Here is a 20270-nt window from a genome sequence, read left to right on the forward strand (position 1 = left end):
TGTGTTCCCTCATCTTACCTTTCCTGAAGGCCACAATCATCTCTTCGGCCTTACTGAAGTTGAGTACAAGGCTGTTGCTGCAACACTACTCAACTAGCCGGTATATCTCAATCCTAAACACCCTCTCATCTCCATCGGAGATTCTACCAACAATGGTAAACACAAGACTCATATATGAGAAAAGCAAGGTCACATAATAGGTAAATATAAATGTTTTACTAAATCTTTTTAAGATCCTGCTTAGACCCAAATTGGAATACTGGGTTCAATCTTGGGCACATATTAGATGAGGCTCTGGAGAGGATGTAGAAGGGATGGATACGAATTCTAACAGGGTTCAGAGTGTTCAAGGGAAGAATAGAGAAATATATGGTCAGGTGCTGAGGGAATGTGCAACCAATGTAACAGAGATTCTAACATATCTTCAGCATCTCTCTGGAACAGTCCACTGTTCGCACAAGCTTTAAGGCAGCCACCATCATCCTGGTGTCCAAAGAGTGACAGTAAACTGCCTTGCTACCTTAACGATTATCGTCCAGTGGCACTGACCTCAACAATAATAGAGTGCTGTGAACTGCTGGTTATGGATTGCATTAAATCCTATTTTCCTGCTGCACCGGCCGCTTTCAAGTTCACCTATTGCTCAAATTAGTCCACTATACTCCAGTCCGTCCTGCACCACCTGGGAAATGCCAAGATGCTGTTTATCAGCTTGGCGTTTAATATGATCATCCCTCAGAAGATGGTTAAACTGTTCCTGTTGGGTCTCAATACCTCTCTCTGTAATTAGATCTTGGACAGACCACAGATCAGCATCCCTCAGGGCTGCGTGCTCAGCCTGCTGATGACGCATGACTGCGCTGCAAGTTTCCGTCCAAACCAAATCATTAAGTTCGCTGATGACACAACACTGGTTGGCCTCATCAACAATGATATTGAGACAGTATGCAGAAAGGAGACAGATTGGTGTAAGCACAACAACATGAGTAGACAAGACAAAAGAGGTGATTGTGGAGTTTAGGCTGACCATTCATTACTGTACCTAAACTGCTCCTCTGTGGAGAGCATTAGGAGCACCAAGTCTCTCGGTGTGCATATAATGGATGATCTCACCTGGTCCCTCAACACAAACTCTTTGGCCAAGAGAGCACAGTAATGTCTCCACTTCCTTAGGAGATTGAGGTGAGACTTCCACCCACACCCACCCATTCTGACCAATTTTTACAGGGGCGCCACTGATAGTAGCCTGACAAACTGCATCACCACCTGGAGTTGGAATTGCCAGGCATCTGACTACAAGTTCCTACAAAGGATTGTGTGGACTTCTGAGAGGATCATCAGAGTCTCTCTTCCACTCTTAAGAGATATTTAACAAAAGCACTGCATGTGCAGGGCCTTTTGCATTGATCCCTCCCATCAGTCTGGCAATCTTTTTGATCCCCTACCATTAGGTAGGAGATACTGTAGCATGAGGACAGGAACTGTTCGGATGGGAAGCAGCTTCTTCCCCCAGGCTGTGAAAGTACTGAATTCCCTGCCACCACCCAGGCCTTATCATGTATGAAGCGCCAGTACTCTATACTGCTTACTTCTTAAACTTGTGTTGTAAATGCACCTTATTATTTGTTAATTAATTTGTGGTATTATGTGGTAATTTATGTGTGGCATCAGTTATATGCATTGTGTTACATATATTGAGGAACAATATATATACAATATACAGGTGTCCTGTTTTACAAACTTTCGCTTTATGTCAACTCGCTGTTACGAAAGACTTCCATTAGTTACCTGTTTTCGCTAACAGAAGTTGTTTTTATTGTTACGAAAAAAGGCAGCGTGTGCTGAGCAGCCAAGCTCCTCCCCCGGAACTGCATTCTAGCCAGCATTGCTTAAACACGTGCCTGTGGACACCTGTGCTTTACGTCGATTTATTTTGTGCATCTGTTAGCAAGATGAGTTCTAAGGTATCAGAAAAGCCTAAAAGAGCGTGTAAGGGTGTTACACTTAGCGTAAAGCTAGACATAATTAAGCGTTTCGATCGTGGTGAACAAAGGAAGGACATAGTGAGTTTGGCTAAGGGTTTGTGGAAGTTGACGAAGATGATGTTGAAGACGTTTTGGCATCCCATGACCACGAACTGAAAGATGAAGAGCTGATGAAGAGGAAAGGATAACAATTGAAGCCAAATGCAGTAGCGAACATCCCAAAAGTGAAGTTGTCCTGGAACTGAACATGAAGCAATTGCGTGAGATTTCCGTGTGATTGACAACTTTCCAATGATTGCAGAAAAGTATGACTTGAATTTTGAAAGGGTACGTAGGTTTAGAGTGGGTTTGCAGGATGATTTGAGTGCTTACAAAGAACTGTATGATAGAAAAATGCATGAGGCTAAGCAGTCAAGCATACTGTCATTTTTCAAGCCTTCCACATCAGCCACAGCAGATGACGAACCTCGACCTTTGACATCGAGGCAGGCAGACATAGAAGAAGGTGACCTGCCTGTCCTGATGGAAACAGACGACGATAAGATGACACCCCAGTCTCCTCTACCTCCCACCACCCCAACCTCCGACGACTCAGCCTAACACACCATCATCAGTGTACTCGCGCTCTTCTTGATTCTGGTAAGTGAAACTACACCATGCATACATTATTTCTAGTTTATATAGGCTGTGTATTTTTATGTGTTATTTGGTAGCTTCATAGCTTAAAGGTTACTGAAAAGAGTGCTTCTGCCAGGAGCGCTTGTGCCATGTGTTTCTGCTGGGAGCACTTTCACTGTGTGTTTCTGCTGGGAGTGCTTTCACTGTGTGTTTCTGCTGGGAGTGCTTTCACTGTGTGTTTCTGCTGGGAGTGCTTTCACTGTGTGTTTCTGCTGGGAGTGCTTTCACTGTGTGTTTCTGCTGGGAGCACTTTCACTGTGTGTTTCTGCTGGGAGCACTTTCACTGTGTGTTTCTGCTGGGAGCACTTTCACTGTGTGTTTCTGCTGGGAGTGCTTTCACTGTGTGTTTCTGCTGGGAGCACTTTCACTGTGTGTTTCTGCTGGGAGTGCTTTCACTGTGTGTTTCTGCTGGGAGCACTTTCACTGTGTGTTTCTGCTGGGAGTGCTTTCACTGTGTGTTTCTGCTGGGAGTGCTTTCACTGTGTGTTTCTGCTGGGAGCACTTTCACTGTGTGTTTCTGCTGGGAGCACTTTCACTGTGTGTTTCTGCTGGGAGTGCTTTCACTGTGTGTTTCTGCTGGGAGTGCTTTCACTGTGTGTTTCTGCTGGGAGCACTTTCACTGTGTGTTTCTGCTGGGAGTGCTTTCACTGTGTGTTTCTGCTGGGAGTGCTTTCACTGTGTGTTTCTGCCGGGAGTGCTTTCACTGTGTGTTTCTGCTGGGAGTGCTTTCACTGTGTGTTTCTGCTGGGAGTGCTTTCACTGTGTGTTTCTGCTGGGAGCACTTTCACTGTGTGTTTCTGCTGGGAGCACTTTCACTGTGTGTTTCTGCCGGGAGCACTTTCACTGTGTGTTTCTGCTGGGAGTGCTTTCACTGTGTGTTTCTGCTGGGAGCACTTTCACTGTGTGTTTCTGCTGGGAGTGCTTTCACTGTGTGTTTCTGCCAGGAGCACTTTCACTGTGTGTTTCTGCTGGGAGCACTTTCACTGTGTGTTTCTGCCAGGAGCACTTGCGCCGTGAGTTTTAGCCGCGAGTGCTGCTGAGAGCTCTTGCGTGAGATTTTCGCTGCGGTGGACAGTGCTGCACCAATTGCAGAAAAGTATTCCTACATTATATAGGCTGTGTATTTATCAGATCATTCCTGCTTTTACTATATGTTACTGTTATTTTAGGTTTTATGTATTATTTGGCATGATTTGGTAGGTTATTTTTTTGGGTCTGCAAACGCTCACAAATTTTCCCCATATAAATAAATGGTAATTGCTTCTTCACTTTACGACATTCCGGCTTACAAACCATTTCATAGGAATGCTCTACCTTCAAATACCTGGGGAAACCTGTATATACAAATGCTTCATTTCTGGTATACATGTGTACGGTTGAATAACAATAAACTTCAAGCTGAAAATGAGAATGAATGAGTTCCAGTAAAGAAATATAAAGAGAAACGACAGTATTCAAAACTATAAATGTGTTTAATAAAATAAGAAAGGAAAAATGGTTTTATGTGATAGTTAACAGGCAGTAATGAAGCTTTACAAGATTAGAATGAAAATAACAAGACAAAGAACATTTTTGTAAAAAGTTAAATGCCAAATGGTTGTGATGTGAAAGGTTCTGGAAGCAAATTGAAATGTAACTTCCAGATGAGAATTGTGAAAATATTTGAAGAGAAATACTTCAAGGCAATGGAACAGAGCAGAGGAATTTGATATCTTCACTTAAGTATTGGCACACAAGTAAATGGCTTCTTTGATCCTAAGGAAAGTCAAATAATAATATGATTTAAGATCTAGGCGCAGAATTAGACCATTTGGCCCATCGAGCCTTCCGCTATTTCATCATGGCTGATCCAATTTTCAACTCAGCCCCAATCTCCTGCCTTCTCCCCATATCCCTTCACGTCCTGACCAATCAAGAATCTATCATTCTCTGACACAGGAAACATCCTCAGCAGAGCCATCAAATGCTCTTCACATGAGAAGCCACTGAATCCTGGAATCACTTTCATAAACCTCTTTTGAACCCTCTCCAGTTTCAGCACATTATTTCTAAGGGGCCCAAACTGCTCACAATACTCCAAGTGAGGCCTCACCATTACCTTGTAAAGTCTCAACATTACATCTTTGCTTTTATACTCTAGTCCTCTTGAAATGGAATGCTAACATTGCATTTGCCTTCCTCACCGCAGACTCAACTTGCAAATTTACCTTTAGGGAACCCTGCACAAGGACTCCCAAGTCTCCTTATACCTCAGTTTATTGTATTTTCTCTCCACTTAGAAAATAGCCTACCCTTTCATTTCTTCTACCAAAGTGCATGACAATACACTTCACAACTCTGTATTTCATCAGCCTCTTCTATGCGCATTGTCCAAATCTGTCTAAGTCCTTCTGTAGCCTTGCTGCTTCTTGAAAACTACCTGCCCCTCCACCCATCTTCATATCATCTGCTATCTTTGCAACAAAAAGACCCTGATGGGAGTTGTGTACAAACTCCCAAACAGAAGAATGGACGTGCTCTATAAATATCAACAAGGGATAGAAAACACATGCCAAACGGGCTATGTTACAATAGTCATGGGATTTCAATATGCAGGTAGATTGGGAAAATCAAGTTGGTGCAGGATTCCATGATGGGGAGTTTCTGAAATGCCTACGCAATGATTTTTTAGAGCAGCTTGTGGTTGAGCCCACAAGGGGATCAGCTACTCTGGATTGGATGTTGTACAATGAACACAAATTGAGTAGAGTGCTTAAGGTTAAAGAAACCCTGAGAGAAAGCAAACATAATGTGATTGAATTCACCCTGGAATTTCAGAAGCAGAAACTAAAGTCAGATACATCTGCATTACAGTGAAGTAAGGGGAATTACAGAGGCATGAGAAAGGTGTTGACCAGAATTGACTGGAAAAGATCACCAACAGGGATGATGGCAGAGCAGCAATGGTTGGAATTTCTGAAGGCACAGGAGATATATAGAGAAGAAGCATTCTAAACAAAAGAAGACACAACTGTGGCTAACAAGAGAAATTCAAGCCAACATAAAAGCCAAAGAGAGAGCCGACAATAGGGCAAAAATTAGTGGGTAGGGCAGCTTTTAAATACCAACAGAAGTCAACTAAAAAAAGTATTTAAGTAAGGATTTAATAGTAAAGTAAGCTAGCTAATAATATTTAAGAGGATACCAATAGATTCTTCAGATACATAAAGTATAAGAGACGTGAGAGTGGATATTGGGCTGCTAGATAACTATACTGGAGAGGTAGTAATGGGGGGGGGGCAATGAAATGGCAGACAAACTGAATAAGTATTGTGCATCAGTCTTCACAGAGAAGGCACTAGCAGGATGGTGGAAGTTCCAGGTGTCAGTGGTCATGAGATGTGTGAAATTACCATTACTAGAGAGAAGGTTCTTGGGTAAACTGAAAAGTCTGAAGCTATCTGGACCAGGTGTACACCTCAGGTGACTGAAGAGATTGAGGAGGCATTCATTACGATCTTACAAGAATCACTGGATTCTGAAATGGTTCTGTTAGATTGGAAAATTGCAAATCTCATTCCACTCTTCAAGAAGGGAGAGAGGCAGAAGGAAGAAAACTATAGGCCAGTTAGTCTGACCTCAGTGGTTGGGAAGATGTTGGAGTCGATTATTAAGGCTGAGATCTCTGGGTACTTAGAGGCACACGATATAATAGGCCATAGTCAGCATGTTTTCCTCAAGGGAAAATCTTGCCTGACAAAGCTGTTGGAATTCATTGAAGAAATAATAAGCAAGTTAGACGAAGGCAAATTGGTTGATGTTATGCACTTAGATGTTCAGAAGGAGAAAATAAAACTTAACCATGAGTTTTTCTTTTCTTTGCTTTATCTGACTGAACCCTCTAAGAGCTAAAACTTCAAGATCACCACTCTGATTCTGTCCACTCAGACGACGGCCGCTGCACATGCTCCTGCCTTCCTCTAATTTGCTCTTGCTAATCAATCTGCAAAGCTGATTCGTCGCTGTTCAAAGCTGTCTTACGCTGCCACATCCCACTGCTCCTTTTTTCTACTTGGGCAGAGTCTCCTCCTCTGAAACTTCTGATGTTCAAGTTGGTTGCTGGTCAAAGCTGTCTGTAACCCACTGCTCTGTTTTTCTACTTTGCCAGTAGACCCTGAGTAAAATCCCCTCCTGTGACAATTCCAATTTTCAATTGATCACTGGTCAAAGCTCTCATTAATGGGATTAATTTCCATACTATCTTATGACACAGGAGGCTGTTTAGCCTATTTCCATGTGGGAGCTCTCAAAGCAACTCCACAAATCCCATTGGCCCCTTATTTCCATGCAATCTATTCACTAACTCATGTCCATTAACTGTACTCTCTTCTCCTACAACCAGTTACATTAGGGGCAATTTACAATTTAATATTCTTTGGACTTTATATATTGGTGGTCTACTAGTTGGGATAGTGAAATACCAATCCAGAGATATTTAATTCAATTTAATTAATATTTAATTCTCTTTGATAAAGCAAAATACAATTATATTAAATGTAGTAACTCTGTGGTTAGCTCCAGGTAATCATTAAAAACGGCCAGCTTATTGTAAAAAATAAACTGGGGAATGGCAACAGCATTCCCAAATATTGTGGCTAAACATTATGTGCAGCAACCTCCCTACCATCAAGGACATCTTCAAATAGTGATGCTTTAAGAAGGGGGCATCTATCATTAAGGACCCTCACCATCCAGGACATGCTCTCTGCTCATTACTACCATCAATGAGGAGGTATAGGAGCCTGAAAATGCATATTCAATGTTTTAGCAACAACTACTACCGCCCAGCTATCAGATTTTTGACAGAACTAACTCTGACCTTATTTTGTTTGAGCTGGCCTTCCAAGGGATTACTACAGATCAAGATAACCTATTAAAATACATGATGGGAGTGACAATGGCCCAAGTTGAATAAGGTTCCTGTTCTGAAACTCTATAGTAAAATGAAGAAATTACAAGCACAATAGTAATAAAGATTTGCAAGACTAAGAGTGCTATATACAGAAAATGGGCAAAATTCAAAGGATGGCAAAGTAAAAGTCAAATCACTTTATGTTGCTCCTTGAGGAATCACTTGCCACATGCAATCAACTTAGAACAAAATAGAACAATTGAGAATGACGGCCAGTATGTAGAATGAAAATTTGCCAGTAGTACTCTGATCAAATCAACAATCTATCCAGTGCTATTCTTCAGATTAAATTTAGTGATTCTTGGCCTTTATAGTAAGGTCACCCTGAGTTATTCTTAGAAACTAAACAAATCAAATGGGAAAGTGTTTGTGTGCTTTATGGGAAAAGGTACAACTACATAACTAAATTAAGATCCTGTTTCAGCACATGTTGAATGAAGGTTTTTTCTCCACTGTCAACAAAAAAAGTTTTTTTCTGTTGATCAGTGTCAAAATAAGCCAAATTAAATTCACTGTGATTCAATGTAAAACAATAAAACATGAATATTTCTGGGGGGGGGGAATACTTTTTAGTTTTATAGGCACTGTACAATGAACCCCCAGAAATAGTGGTTGAAGCAGACTGAACATTAGCAAGCTGTTTATAGAAATACATGATGAATGGTCTCAGCTCCTAACATTAACCATTCATTTCCCTCCATAGATACTGCCTGGTCCGCTGAGATTGCATTTTGTGTGTGTTGATCCAGCATCTGCAGTATCTCGGGTCTATACAAGTACATGGATAAGAGAGATTTAGAGGGATATGAGGCTAGTTCTTTGGTAATGTAGTTGGTACTGTTGAGTTGGACCAAAGTGCCTATTTCCATGTAGAAAACACTGTCAAATGCCCCAAAATAATCCTAGTTACAGTTCACATTATGCAGGGAAGTCAAGGAAATTTAGAAAGCTGAACAGTCTGACAGACCAACTGCTCCTTCTTGTGGCCAGTGCCAGTCCTTAAACCGTTTGTGCCTTTTGCTGGAACGCAGAGAAATTTCAGGATTAGATGCTGAGTTGAATGCAGCCTTCCATGGTTAAATGCCAACCATCAGACTAGATTTTCTGGTTCCATCAACAAATACATCAGTTGCTGTTCACTGCTTGAACTGTTCCCAAAATCATGGTTTAATAAAACCTAACAAGGTGGGTCCATACTCATCAGGTGATTTTTATTTGATTTCTGTTAAATTTCCCCTTCCCCCCAAAAAATATCCTGCCCAGTCCTTAAATCTTAGATATTCAACACATTCAGCTGAGTAATCTCTTAATTATGAATTTTTAATGTTACTTGCAATAAATGCAAAATATTTTTGAACCTTTATTTTATTCAGTGCTTTTACATGTAAAATGCTCTTGAACCAAGTCATCAAATCCCATTTCTGTTCATAAATAGGTTGGTACATTATCTGTTACTGTATTAATCATGAGTCACCTCTCCCCTCCTCCCAGCACTCCCACATCACTTTTGATTTCTCCCTGCTTCTTCCCCAACATGTGCAACCTTGTCTGCCCCGCTATACATGACTCCCACTCTTTACCATACTCTTTATCCCACCCTGCCTCCTTTAAAGACTATTCGATTCTCCAGGTGGCTGTGTCTCCATTGCATTGGCTCTGATGACTTTCCATACAGGTGCTTCTGAAATGCTATCTTTCTCTACTGTAATGTTGGTTGATCATTGTTAACAATTCTTGACCATGTTTGTGCACAAAATGTAGGAGGAACACAGTAGGTCAAGCAGCATCAATGGTGGGAAAATAAACAGTTGACGTTGACTGTTCATTTCTATCCATTGGTGCTACCTGATCTGCTGAGTACCTCCAGCATTTTGTATGTGTTACTCAGTATCTCTAGCCTCTGCAGAATACCTTGTCTCCTTTATCACATTTCATCTGTTTCCAGCACCTCTGCTCCCATCACCCATGCTCCAGGATAGAACGAGGATAAACTTCCCCATTGCCAGACATACTGTATCTTCCCTGCTCATTTTGCCAATCAGCATTCCTTTTATGACTCCCTCCTCCACTATGCAGCTTCCACTGAAACCCTCCTTCTGAAACCCTCCTTCTCTTTACACCCACAGGTGCAATACTTTTCCCTTTCCACTATGCAGGGATCCAAACAAACAATTCTTTTTTGGTGAAACAGTAATGCAATTTAAATGTTTCCAACCCAGTGTCAGAATCAGAATCAGGTTTAATATCTCTGGCACAGGTCATGAAATATGTTGTTTTGTGGCAGCAGTATATTATACATAATAAAAAAACAATAAATTACAAAAAACACTCTGCATATTTGTGTGCTTATATAAATAGATCTTAAATGTTGCTATTGTACCTGCTACTTCCCCTATGCTGCAGGTACCTACTATTCTGTAGAAACAAAAACTCCCCCCTGCTTACCTTAAAGCTATGTCCTGTGATATTCCACATTTCCAACCTGGGAAAAAAAGACTACCTACCATTTTTATGCCTCTCATTATTTTGCATGCGGCCTCCAATACTTCAGAGTAAACAATCCAAGTTTGTGCAGTTTCTGCTTATTGTTAACACTATATATTTATTTAATGAGATACTGTGTGGAATAGGCCCTTCTGTCCCTTTGCGCTGTGCTGTCCAGCAATCCCTTGATTTAATCCTACCTAATCATGGGACAACTTGCAATGAACAATTAACTTATCAACTGGTACATCCTTAGACTGCGGGAGGGAACTGCATCAAACCCACGTGATCACAGGGAGAACATACAAACTCCTTATAAGCTGTGGCAGGAATTGAATCCCTATCACTGGTACTGTGAAGCTTTGTGCAAACCACTATGCTACTGAGCCATCCTAGTCCCTGTCTTCTTATATAGTGCAACAATTGTTGTTTGGAAATTTACTAATCAGTCCACTTTCATTTTCATCCAAATCAATTACAGTGCTTCCGGTTAATAGGACAGCAACCTATTTGGGACACTATGTTGCTTAATTGGGGCAGGAGGCTGCTGCTGAACAGGTTCTAACTGGGGTCAGATACATGCACCCGTGTGGCCATTAAACGCTGTATCACACTTAGAGTGAACAGTTTTTCCAATAATGTCGGTTGCATTGTCATTTCCTCAGAAACTCAATGAAGTTTATAAATCATGACCTCCCACACACAAATAGCTAAGCTGATTATTCCTAATAAGACTATACCTTGGATTGTGGAGTTCAAATTACATTTATTATCAAAGTATGTAGACTGTGTACAACCTTGAGGTTTGTCTCCTTACAGCAGCCACAAAGCAAGGAAACTCAATATAACCCATTAAAAAACAACCGTCATACACACAATGTGCAGGAATAAAAGACAAGTCATGCAAACAATAAAAGTAAGCAAGTAGCATTCAGAACTGAAGTTCACAAAAGTGAAGTCTACAGCCACTAAGTCAGTCATAGCCAATCCAAGAGCCCATTAGTTGCAGACTACAGCCTCAGTTCAGTGCAGAGGCAAGTAAATGAGCTGAACACCAGCCCATCCCTCACCTCCGGCCCTCACACCTTGACCTTTTCAATCCAATGATAGCCAAATATTGGCTTGTTCCTCACATTCAGGTCTGGCCCCACCACATCAATTTGGCTTGTATATGCCATGCAGCAACCTTCCTGCACTGAGTCTTCAATTCACACTGCAAAAACGCTAGGCCGTACAGGTGGTTCAAAAGCTCAACTCTGAAAGTTACATTACAGGCTATTGATTGCAGTAATCATTTTTGAGAAAATGTATGATTAATAAAGTAATTAGTAGTTTTATTTGCTACCAGCAAGTTATCTCTGTGCTTCACCAGCGCCATCTTAATATGGAATCTTAGTCCTATCCTTCAGAGTCTTCTCCATCAATTTCCCCATCACTGATGCAAGGTTCAACAATCTATAATTTTTCCCCTTCTTAAATAAAGAAAAATAACATTGAATGTTCTCTAATCCTCTGGGACCTCATTTGTGAGGTAAAGAGGATACAAAGATCTCTGTCAATGCCCAAGCAATCTCCTTTCTTAATAACTTGGGACAGATCTCATTTTGCCCAGGGAATTTATCCATCTTAATGACCAGTAACACCTCTTTCTTGAAAGTTATATGTCCCAGAATATCAGCATATCATTTCCTGAACTTGCTGTTTTTTTAATGTACTTCACCTAGGTAAATACAGATGTGAAATATTTAATACCTCACCCACTTCCACTGCCTTTGCATAACTTCCTCCTTTGCCCTTGAGTGATTCTAGCCTCTCCCTTATTAACATTTTGTTCTTAATGCTTGGATAAAATGCCTTGAGATTCTTTTTAATCCTACTCAGCAAAGTCATTTCATGGCCCTGTTTAGCTCTCTTGATAATCTGTTTGTTGCCTGCTTTCTTTATATTTAAAAGCTGTCCAATTTCATTTCCTCAAACTTTTGCATGCTTCCTCTTTCTTTCTGACTAAATTTAAATCATCTTTCATCACATAGGGTTCTTGAACCGTGCGTTCCTTGTCTTTCTTCATCATGGGAACTCGGTGATTCTGGTCTTTAACTGACTCATGCATGTCAGATGTGGACTTACTTGGTGACAGCTGATCCCAATCTACTTTTCCCAGCTCATTCAGGTAGCCTTTCCTCAATTTAGCTTCTCCTCTCCCCCACCCCAAGGTCTGATCCTTATCCACAACTACCTAAAATTTTGCATAGTAATGATTACTGTTCCCAAGATGCTTTCCCCATTTCCCTTTAATATTAGTTCAGCTTTTCATTTCCTCTCTGTGAGTGGAACACATGCCGAAACTGACCTGGTCGCCATTTCACAGCTCCTCTGTTATTTTATCCATGGAATTAAGTCTATATTCTCGTTTTCTGACCACTCCCATTCATTCATTCCCCTCCACTCTCCCTACAATTTAATAAACTTATTTCATATCCTTTTCAGTTCTAATAAAGCACAGTTGATCTGAAACATTAACTCTTCCCAAAGGCGCAACCCGACTTGCTAAGTATTTCCAGTATTTTCTACTTATTGTTATTTCTCCCATTCTCACTGCCTTCCCTTCTCGATATGGTCCCCCTCATTTCCTGTCACGCATTTTCCGCCTCACACTCAATGTGTATCTTTCCTTTCAATCTGCCTTAAACTCACTGAGTACCTCTCCCTTTCACTCTGCCTCCTCCTTTCCATCTCTGCTTCTTTCTACTTCGCCCTCTACAATGACTTTCCCTTTAACACACTTTACACCTCACCTCTCATTCCAGAATGTCACATGTCAGTGGATTTCTTGCCGATATTCTCAATTTCACTAATTCACATAATGTCAAATATTTAGTTCAGTTGGTATCCATTTCTCTTTCAAAATTTGCTTCAGTGGCTTTGATTTATTCTAAACCTTTGACAGGAAATTGCAACCTTACAAGTCACTCCCATTTTGTTTAAAATCTGTTTCCTAATCACTGCATCAATGCTTTGCATTTTAAACATTTTCTTTGTGCCAGATAAAGCACAATGGTTACCTGGATTATTTTCATTTTATCGAGTTTGTTCTTCCTTGTACTTTGATTGACTCACTTCTGGGCAGTGTGCCACACTGCAGTAGTTCTCTAACCAAAGTAGTTCTCACACGCACCATGCGCATTTACCTTAATTTCCTTCTTTTTCTGCTCTTCATTGTTTTCTGCTTCCTCGTGTTCTCGGACTCCCTGAGTGAGATTGGTATAGTTTGCCAGTCTGTTAAGCAGGGAGGAGACCATTGGATTCCTATCCATTTCCTCCTGTTAAGCAAAATCAGGGACATTATGTTATATTGTACCATTAACAAAGAGTACATCAAATTTGGATTCAAATGTATCTCATACTTACATTGAAATATACAGTGAAATGCATCATTTGAGTAAACTAACAGTACCTTGGGATGTTCTAGGAGTAGCCAACAAGTGTCATACATTCCAGCAATAAATTTTTCCCCAGAAGACAATACAGGCAGCTCTGTACATTTATATAGTGATTCTTAACTGCCAAATCATTTGTTTGTTTTAAAGATATCAGGAAATTAAAGACCATCATTGCATTACCTTACAATCTGAAAATTAGTAATAAAAGGCTTGAGAAAAGGTAAAAAAGTATATCACTATTCTGATTGCCCACTACGGAAATGAAAAAATTCAGGCACTTCTGGGCCTCTGCAGGAGTTCAAGTTCTATGACAAATTCATCATTTAAACAAAAAACAAAGGACATATCAATGGCTTTCTGATCTACATTAATTTCTAGCCAAGTAACTCTTAGGCTTTTAAAGTTCTTATCCTTACTTCCAAATCTATTCATGGTCTTGCCACTCCCCGTCTCTAACAACTTTATAATACATTCATAAATGATCAGTGTGCTCATTCAATTCTGGCCTATTGCACACCACCGATTAATATCACTCCAAAATTGGTAACTCCTAAGCCCCCATCTCTGGGATTTTCTTTCTTCATCTTTCTGCTGCTCTTCCCTCCTCTCTCTGCTCCGTAAGCTTGCATCTTTTAGTCTTAATCTTTTCTGGCATAGACTGTTGTCACAAACTTATTTAAATATGGTTGGGTAAAGTATTTAAAATGTTTTACTGTGTTAACTATGCAAATTTCAGTTCTTGTACATTAGAAGAGTCATGCAACAACTTACCTCGAAAAGTGCCAAGTTCTTCCCTTCATATAGGGTTCCTTTGTCAATATCTGTGCTGTTGATAAAAGGGCTGCTTTCTTTGGGAACGCCATCTCCTAGTTTAAACAACAGCATCCCATCAGTGTTTGGAATCAACACTTTACTGATTATTTAATAGAATATCAAATCAGATTAACAGAATTTTGTCAATTTTACTGTGAACCTTTACTTAGAAAATACCTTTTCTTGATTGGCTATGTGTGGTCAAAAGAGGTTGTCTCACTATGTGGGTAAAGTAGGGGAGGTGAAAGACAGACATCCCACCCTACAAAAACTCATTTTAGTGAGGTAGCACCACCATCCCCACCTCCCGTAACCCCATATCCCCCCCCCCCCGGTCGAATTCCAAGGGTGTATGTATAAAGGACGTTTGATTATGAAAGAACAATTTATTTGATCACATACTGAAACTATTTACACACACATATTCCTTGTTAGCAGTCTCAATGCTAATAACTAAATGCTAATGAAAATAACTTTTCTATTTCTTTTGCAAAATTTCCTTCTACATGTCTTTCCTCAACATGTCTTTTACCGTCATTTAGCCCTCCATGGGCAATAGAAAACTCACTGTTGCAAACAGTGCAGTGAGCAACACTGTCATTATTTTTCACCACTATTAGGCAAGGGTACACTTCAGTGTAGTCTGGGGTGAAGTACGATTTATATCTTCTTTTTTTGGAACACTCTGCCATGGCACTGCAGGACACTAAACTGAACAGGGGGAGGGGGGAGAGAGGGGGAGAGAGAGGGGGAGAGAGAGGGGGAGAGAGAGGGGGAGAGAGAGGGGGAGAGAGAGGGGGAGAGAGAGGGGGAGAGAGAGGGGGAGAGAGAGGGGGAGAGAGAGGGGGAGAGAGAGGGGGAGAGAGAGGGGGAGAGAGAGGGGGAGAGAGAGGGGGAGAGAGAGGGGGAGAGAGAGGGGGAGAGAGAGGGGGGGAGAGAGGGGGGGGAGAGAGGGGGGGAGAGAGAGGGGGGAGAGAGAGGGGGGGAGAGAGAGGGGGGAGAGAGAGGGGGGGAGAGAGAGGGGGGGAGAGAGAGGGGGGAGAGAGAGGGGGGGAGAGAGAGGGGGGGAGAGAGAGGGGGGGAGAGAGAGGGGGGGAGAGAGAGGGGGGGAGAGAGAGGGGGGGAGAGAGAGGGGGGGAGAGAGAGGGGGGGAGAGAGAGGGGGGGAGAGAGAGGGGGGGAGAGAGAGGGGGGGAGAGAGAGGGGGGGAGAGAGAGGGGGGGAGAGAGAGGGGGGGAGAGAGAGGGGGGAGAGAGAGGGGGGAGAGAGAGAGAGAGAGAGGTCGACTGTAAAGCTGATAGGTCTACTTAGGTCTACTTCTGACAGAGAAAACTGATAGGTAGGTCTACTTAGCACAAAGAGAGACCAATCAGGATGCTCTCTCTGTCACTCTCTATGTCTGTCACTCACTCTTTCTGCCTTTCTCTCTCTCTCCCTCTCACTTGCTCTCAAATAATCAATTTCTGGGATATTGTATATAACTTGGCGGGCGTCAGGGAGCTGCTATCAATATGCGGGAAACTTCTGGAACTTCCGGAAGAGGTGGGATGTCTGGAAAGAGGCATTAACTAAGCAGGACATATCAAGACTTCCATTTTGAAATCTGAAGATGAGAGCAGTTCTGTCTATCTTTATTGCTCACACAACCAGTGTATTCCATATTCATTTCATTGTGCCTCATTAGATCCTTTGAGAAATATGATGCTTAATTTCTCTACTTCAAAAAACAACTGTAATTCAACAATTCCCTGATGGTTCTGAGGTACTTGGAAATATCCAGAAGAACATGAAAGTTGTATGTAAATAGAAGCACATTCCTGTTTCAAGATCCTTTTATGTGCTAAATAGATGCAATATTTATTGTTACAAGTGACTGCAATTCAAACACTGCAATTTTTTTTAAAAAAATGCTTACAGACCCAAAAGATAACATTAGTGTAACTTATTTTTCTGAACCATGGTACCTGCATCATCATTTTATTTGAATAACTATAGTTAAATATGATTCTTCCAACTTCCTTCCCAAGTAATTAGATAGCTCCTTAAACGAATATATATTATGACAGAGAACAATCCACACAGAAACAAACCCTTTGGCCCACCACATCTGCACTAAAAAAAACCCCAATCTAAACTAATCCCATCTGTTTGCATATGGTTATTCCCTAACTGTGTATGCCGATCAAAATCTCTCTTAAAATTTTCTGTTTATTACCTTCTATTACCTTCCCTAGCAGCACATTCCAGGAACCTATCAGTGTGTAAAAACATTTTGCTTCATAAATCTTTAAACTTTCCCCCTCTTCACCTTAAAGCTATGCCTTCTGTTATTTGACATTCCCATCTTGGAAAAAATATACATTATCTACGCCTCTCTTAATGTTAAATACTTCCATCAGCCTCTGACGCTCCAGAGAAAACAGTCCCTGTTTGTCTAATCTTCCCTTATCATTCTCACACAGACAACATATTGTTAAATGCTCAAATTTATTCTATCAGTCTACAACCAATGAATGTACTTTATCAATTAAGGAAAATGTGATCCTGAGAAAGAAAAGTCAATTGTTTCTAAAACAAACAATGACTGCATAGCACTAATTAAAATATAATACATATCATTTGAGCAAGCTCAATCTAAAGCCAAGCAGCAGGTAAGCAGTGAAAATAAGTAAGCTATAAACAAAAAATGAAGATAATTCAATGAAATGCAATGTGTAGGTAGGTGCAGTGTATGTTTGCCTTAAATTCTGAGTTCAAATACAGACTAAATTGATAGAATACAGAAGTCCTTGGGTAAGTTTGATCCAGCTTCTAATGGTCAGGTCAACTGCAAAGTTGTTGCTTAAGGTCACAACTACTAGTTTTTGGAACCTGCACTCCAAGGCAAAATCTTATCTCTAAGGGAAGTCACAAAATATAATTAAAACAGAGTTGGGTGCTGCTGCATGGAATCTTTTAAAGTTTGAACTCTTGTTGAGAAAGCAATGAAATAACTTACATTTATAATGTTAACAAACTAGAAACTCTTCTGAGCTAAAAAAAGGAATACTAAATTAAAGATCCATGTTCACCCGACCTGCCAAACGGGTCAATTCAAAAATTGACAATTGGCTTACTATTGTCATAGCTATTAAGATACAGTGAAAACCATTGTTCTGCATGCCCTCCTTACAGATCATTTCAAGACACAAGTACATCGAGGTAGTACAAAGGGAAATGCAATTAACAGACTGTAGAATATAAAGTTACATTTACAGAGTAAGTTTTCTTTGGCTGTCCATTGATTTTCGATGATGACTGAGGTCTGGGCAAAGTTGTATGGAAGACTTGCAGTTGTCCATGCTACAAGTCTCCCCTCTCCACAGCACCGATGTTGTTCAAGGGAAGGGTATCAGGATCCAAACAGCTTGGCACTGTTGTCGTCGCACAGCAATGCGTGGTTAAATGCCTTGCTCCAGGGCACAACACACTGCCTCAGCTGAGGCTTGAACTAGCGACCTTCAGATCACTAGACTGACACCTTAACCACTTGGCCACACGTCACTACAGAGTAAGTGCAGGTAAGGTATAGGACAAAAAAAAGGATCAAGAGCCATGACGAGGTAGATTGTGAAATTAAGAGTTGAATTTTATAGTCTATGGGGTTCATCCAAGTGGGATAGAAGTTATCTTTGAGCCGAATGGTGCATATTTTCAAACTTTTCTGGCTTCTACCCAATGTGAAGGGACAGAATGACTAGGGTGGGAGAGGTTTTTGATTCTATTGGTTGCATTTGTGATCTAAGGTGACATTAATCTTGCATGTGTTATGTATCCACCACTCACTCTGCCAATAAAGGGTGTGCAAACAGAAATAAGAACAACTTAGGTGTCATGGGGAATGGGGATTGTTGGCAGCAAAGAGGACCTGCACCCATAGGTGTACATCACTGCAGGTATGCATTCCATTGCTACAGTCCTGCCCAGTCAGTTCCATGTAAAGTCCCTTTATAGAAAAACCAAGTTGGTGCTTTGCAGATAAAATAATCCGAGGTTTGGAATAAATACTTGTCCATATTAAAGTCCTCTTTGAATACATTAACTCTTTTTGTAGCTATGAACAACATGAAAGTAGCATCACCTCCAAAGTTCTTACATTATCCACACACCATCATAACATTGATGCATAACCACCATTCCTCTTTTACCATTCCCTTTTTCAATCTTGGCATTTCTGCATGCCTTTCCTTGAGCTTTACCCAAATTCCACGAACAAATATTTAACACAACTGTTTCATGGTCAATACTTGAAGGCTTTAAAAAAAGATAAATATAATCGATCTTTTAAAATGGCAACAATGGTAGCAGCAACCATGAAACCAATGAGTTCTTGTAAAAGCACATCTGGTTTCCTGATATCTTTTTAGAGATAGATTACAGGACTGTGTGGCTACCCTCAGCTCAAACACCATCTATAAATTTGACAATGACACACCCATTGTTGTCAAAATATCAGATGGTGATGGTGGAGGTATACAGGAAAGAGATGATCAGCTGGTTAAGTGCTGTCACAGTAACAACCTTGCAATCAATATCCGTTAGACTAAGGAATTGATTGGGGTCTTAATGAAGGGGAATTTAAGGGAACACATACCAGTCCTCATCAAGGGATCAGCAGTGGAAAGGGTGAGCAGTTTCAAGTTCCTGGGTATCAACATCTCTTAAAATCCATCCTGGGCCAACGTACTGATGCAATTACAAAGAAGGCATGGCAGCAGCTATATTTCATTAGGATTTTTGGGAAGCTTGGTTATGTCACCAAAGACTCTTGCAAATTTCTACAGATGTGTAGTGGAGAGCATTCTAACTGGCTGTATCACCGTCTGGTTTGGAGGGGCCAATGCACAGAATCGGAAAAAGCTGCAGTAAGTTGTAAACTCAGCCAGTTACATCAAAGGCACTAGTTTCCCCAGGATCAGGAACATCTTCAAAAGGCGAAGTCTTAAGAAGGTGGAATCCATCATTAATGACAACCATCACTCATGTCAAGCTCTTTTCTTGTTGCTACCATCAAGGAGGAGATGAAAATATAGATAGATTGGTTACCAAGTTTGTAGTTAATATGAGGATTGGTGGTGTTGTGGATAGCATGGAATCCTTGACAAAGGAAAGGACAAAGGAAAGGAAACAGCCTTTCAAATATCCCTAATGTGTTTGCCTCCACCATCACCCCACCAATGCGTTGCAGGTACCTATTACTTCGTTTTAGAAAACTTGCCCCACACATCATCTTTGAACTTTCCCCCTTTCACCTTATTTCAATCCTGGGAAAAACATGCTGGCTGTCTACTCTGTCTATACCTCTCATAATCTTATAAGCCTCTATCAAATCTCCCCTCAGTCTCTTCCACTCATAGAGAAAACAACCCAAGTTTGTCCAACCTCTCCTTAGAGCAAATACCCTCTAATCCAGGCAACATCCTGGCAAATCTCTTCTGTACTCCCTTCAATGCCTCCAAATCCCTCCTATAATGGGGTCACCAGAACTGAATGCAATACTCTACATACAACCTATTTAGAGTTTTATAAAGCTGAAACATAACTTCCTGACTCTTGAACTCAGTTCCTCAACTAATAAAGGCAAGCATTCTGTATGCCTTTTTTACCACTCTATCAACTAGTGTAGCCTTCAGTGGCTAGAGTCTTGGACCTCATGATCCTTCTGTTCACCAGCTCTGTTAAATATTTTGCCATTAACAGTGTACTATCTCTTTACATTTGTTCTCCTGAAGTGCAAGGCTTCACATTTGAGTTAAACTCCATCTAATATTTCTCAGCCCTATCTGCAATTGATCTGTATTCCACTGGACCCTTCCTTTGCCAGAATTCCATGCTATCTACATCACCACCAATCTTTATATCAACTAGAAACTTAAGAACG

General features: G+C 40.9%; 1 protein-coding gene across 4 annotated transcripts in view; it reads right to left on the reverse strand.

Moving 5' to 3' along the window:
- LOC132378433 (solute carrier family 12 member 7-like) overlaps positions 1–20270 on the reverse strand; it is a 264974-nt gene that overhangs the window by 96532 nt on the left and 148172 nt on the right. For all 4 annotated transcript variants that reach the window (XM_059945350.1, XM_059945348.1, XM_059945349.1 and 1 more), the window contains exons 2-3: positions 14310–14404; positions 13287–13418 (exon numbers count right to left, since the gene is read on the reverse strand). In XM_059945350.1, coding sequence (XP_059801333.1) covers positions 13287–13418; positions 14310–14404 — 227 coding nt within the window. The remainder of the gene's footprint in view (positions 1–13286; positions 13419–14309; positions 14405–20270) is intronic.

Source organism: Hypanus sabinus, chromosome 20 (assembly GCF_030144855.1).
Source record: "Hypanus sabinus isolate sHypSab1 chromosome 20, sHypSab1.hap1, whole genome shotgun sequence".
NCBI classification, from domain to species: Eukaryota; Metazoa; Chordata; class Chondrichthyes; order Myliobatiformes; family Dasyatidae; genus Hypanus; species Hypanus sabinus.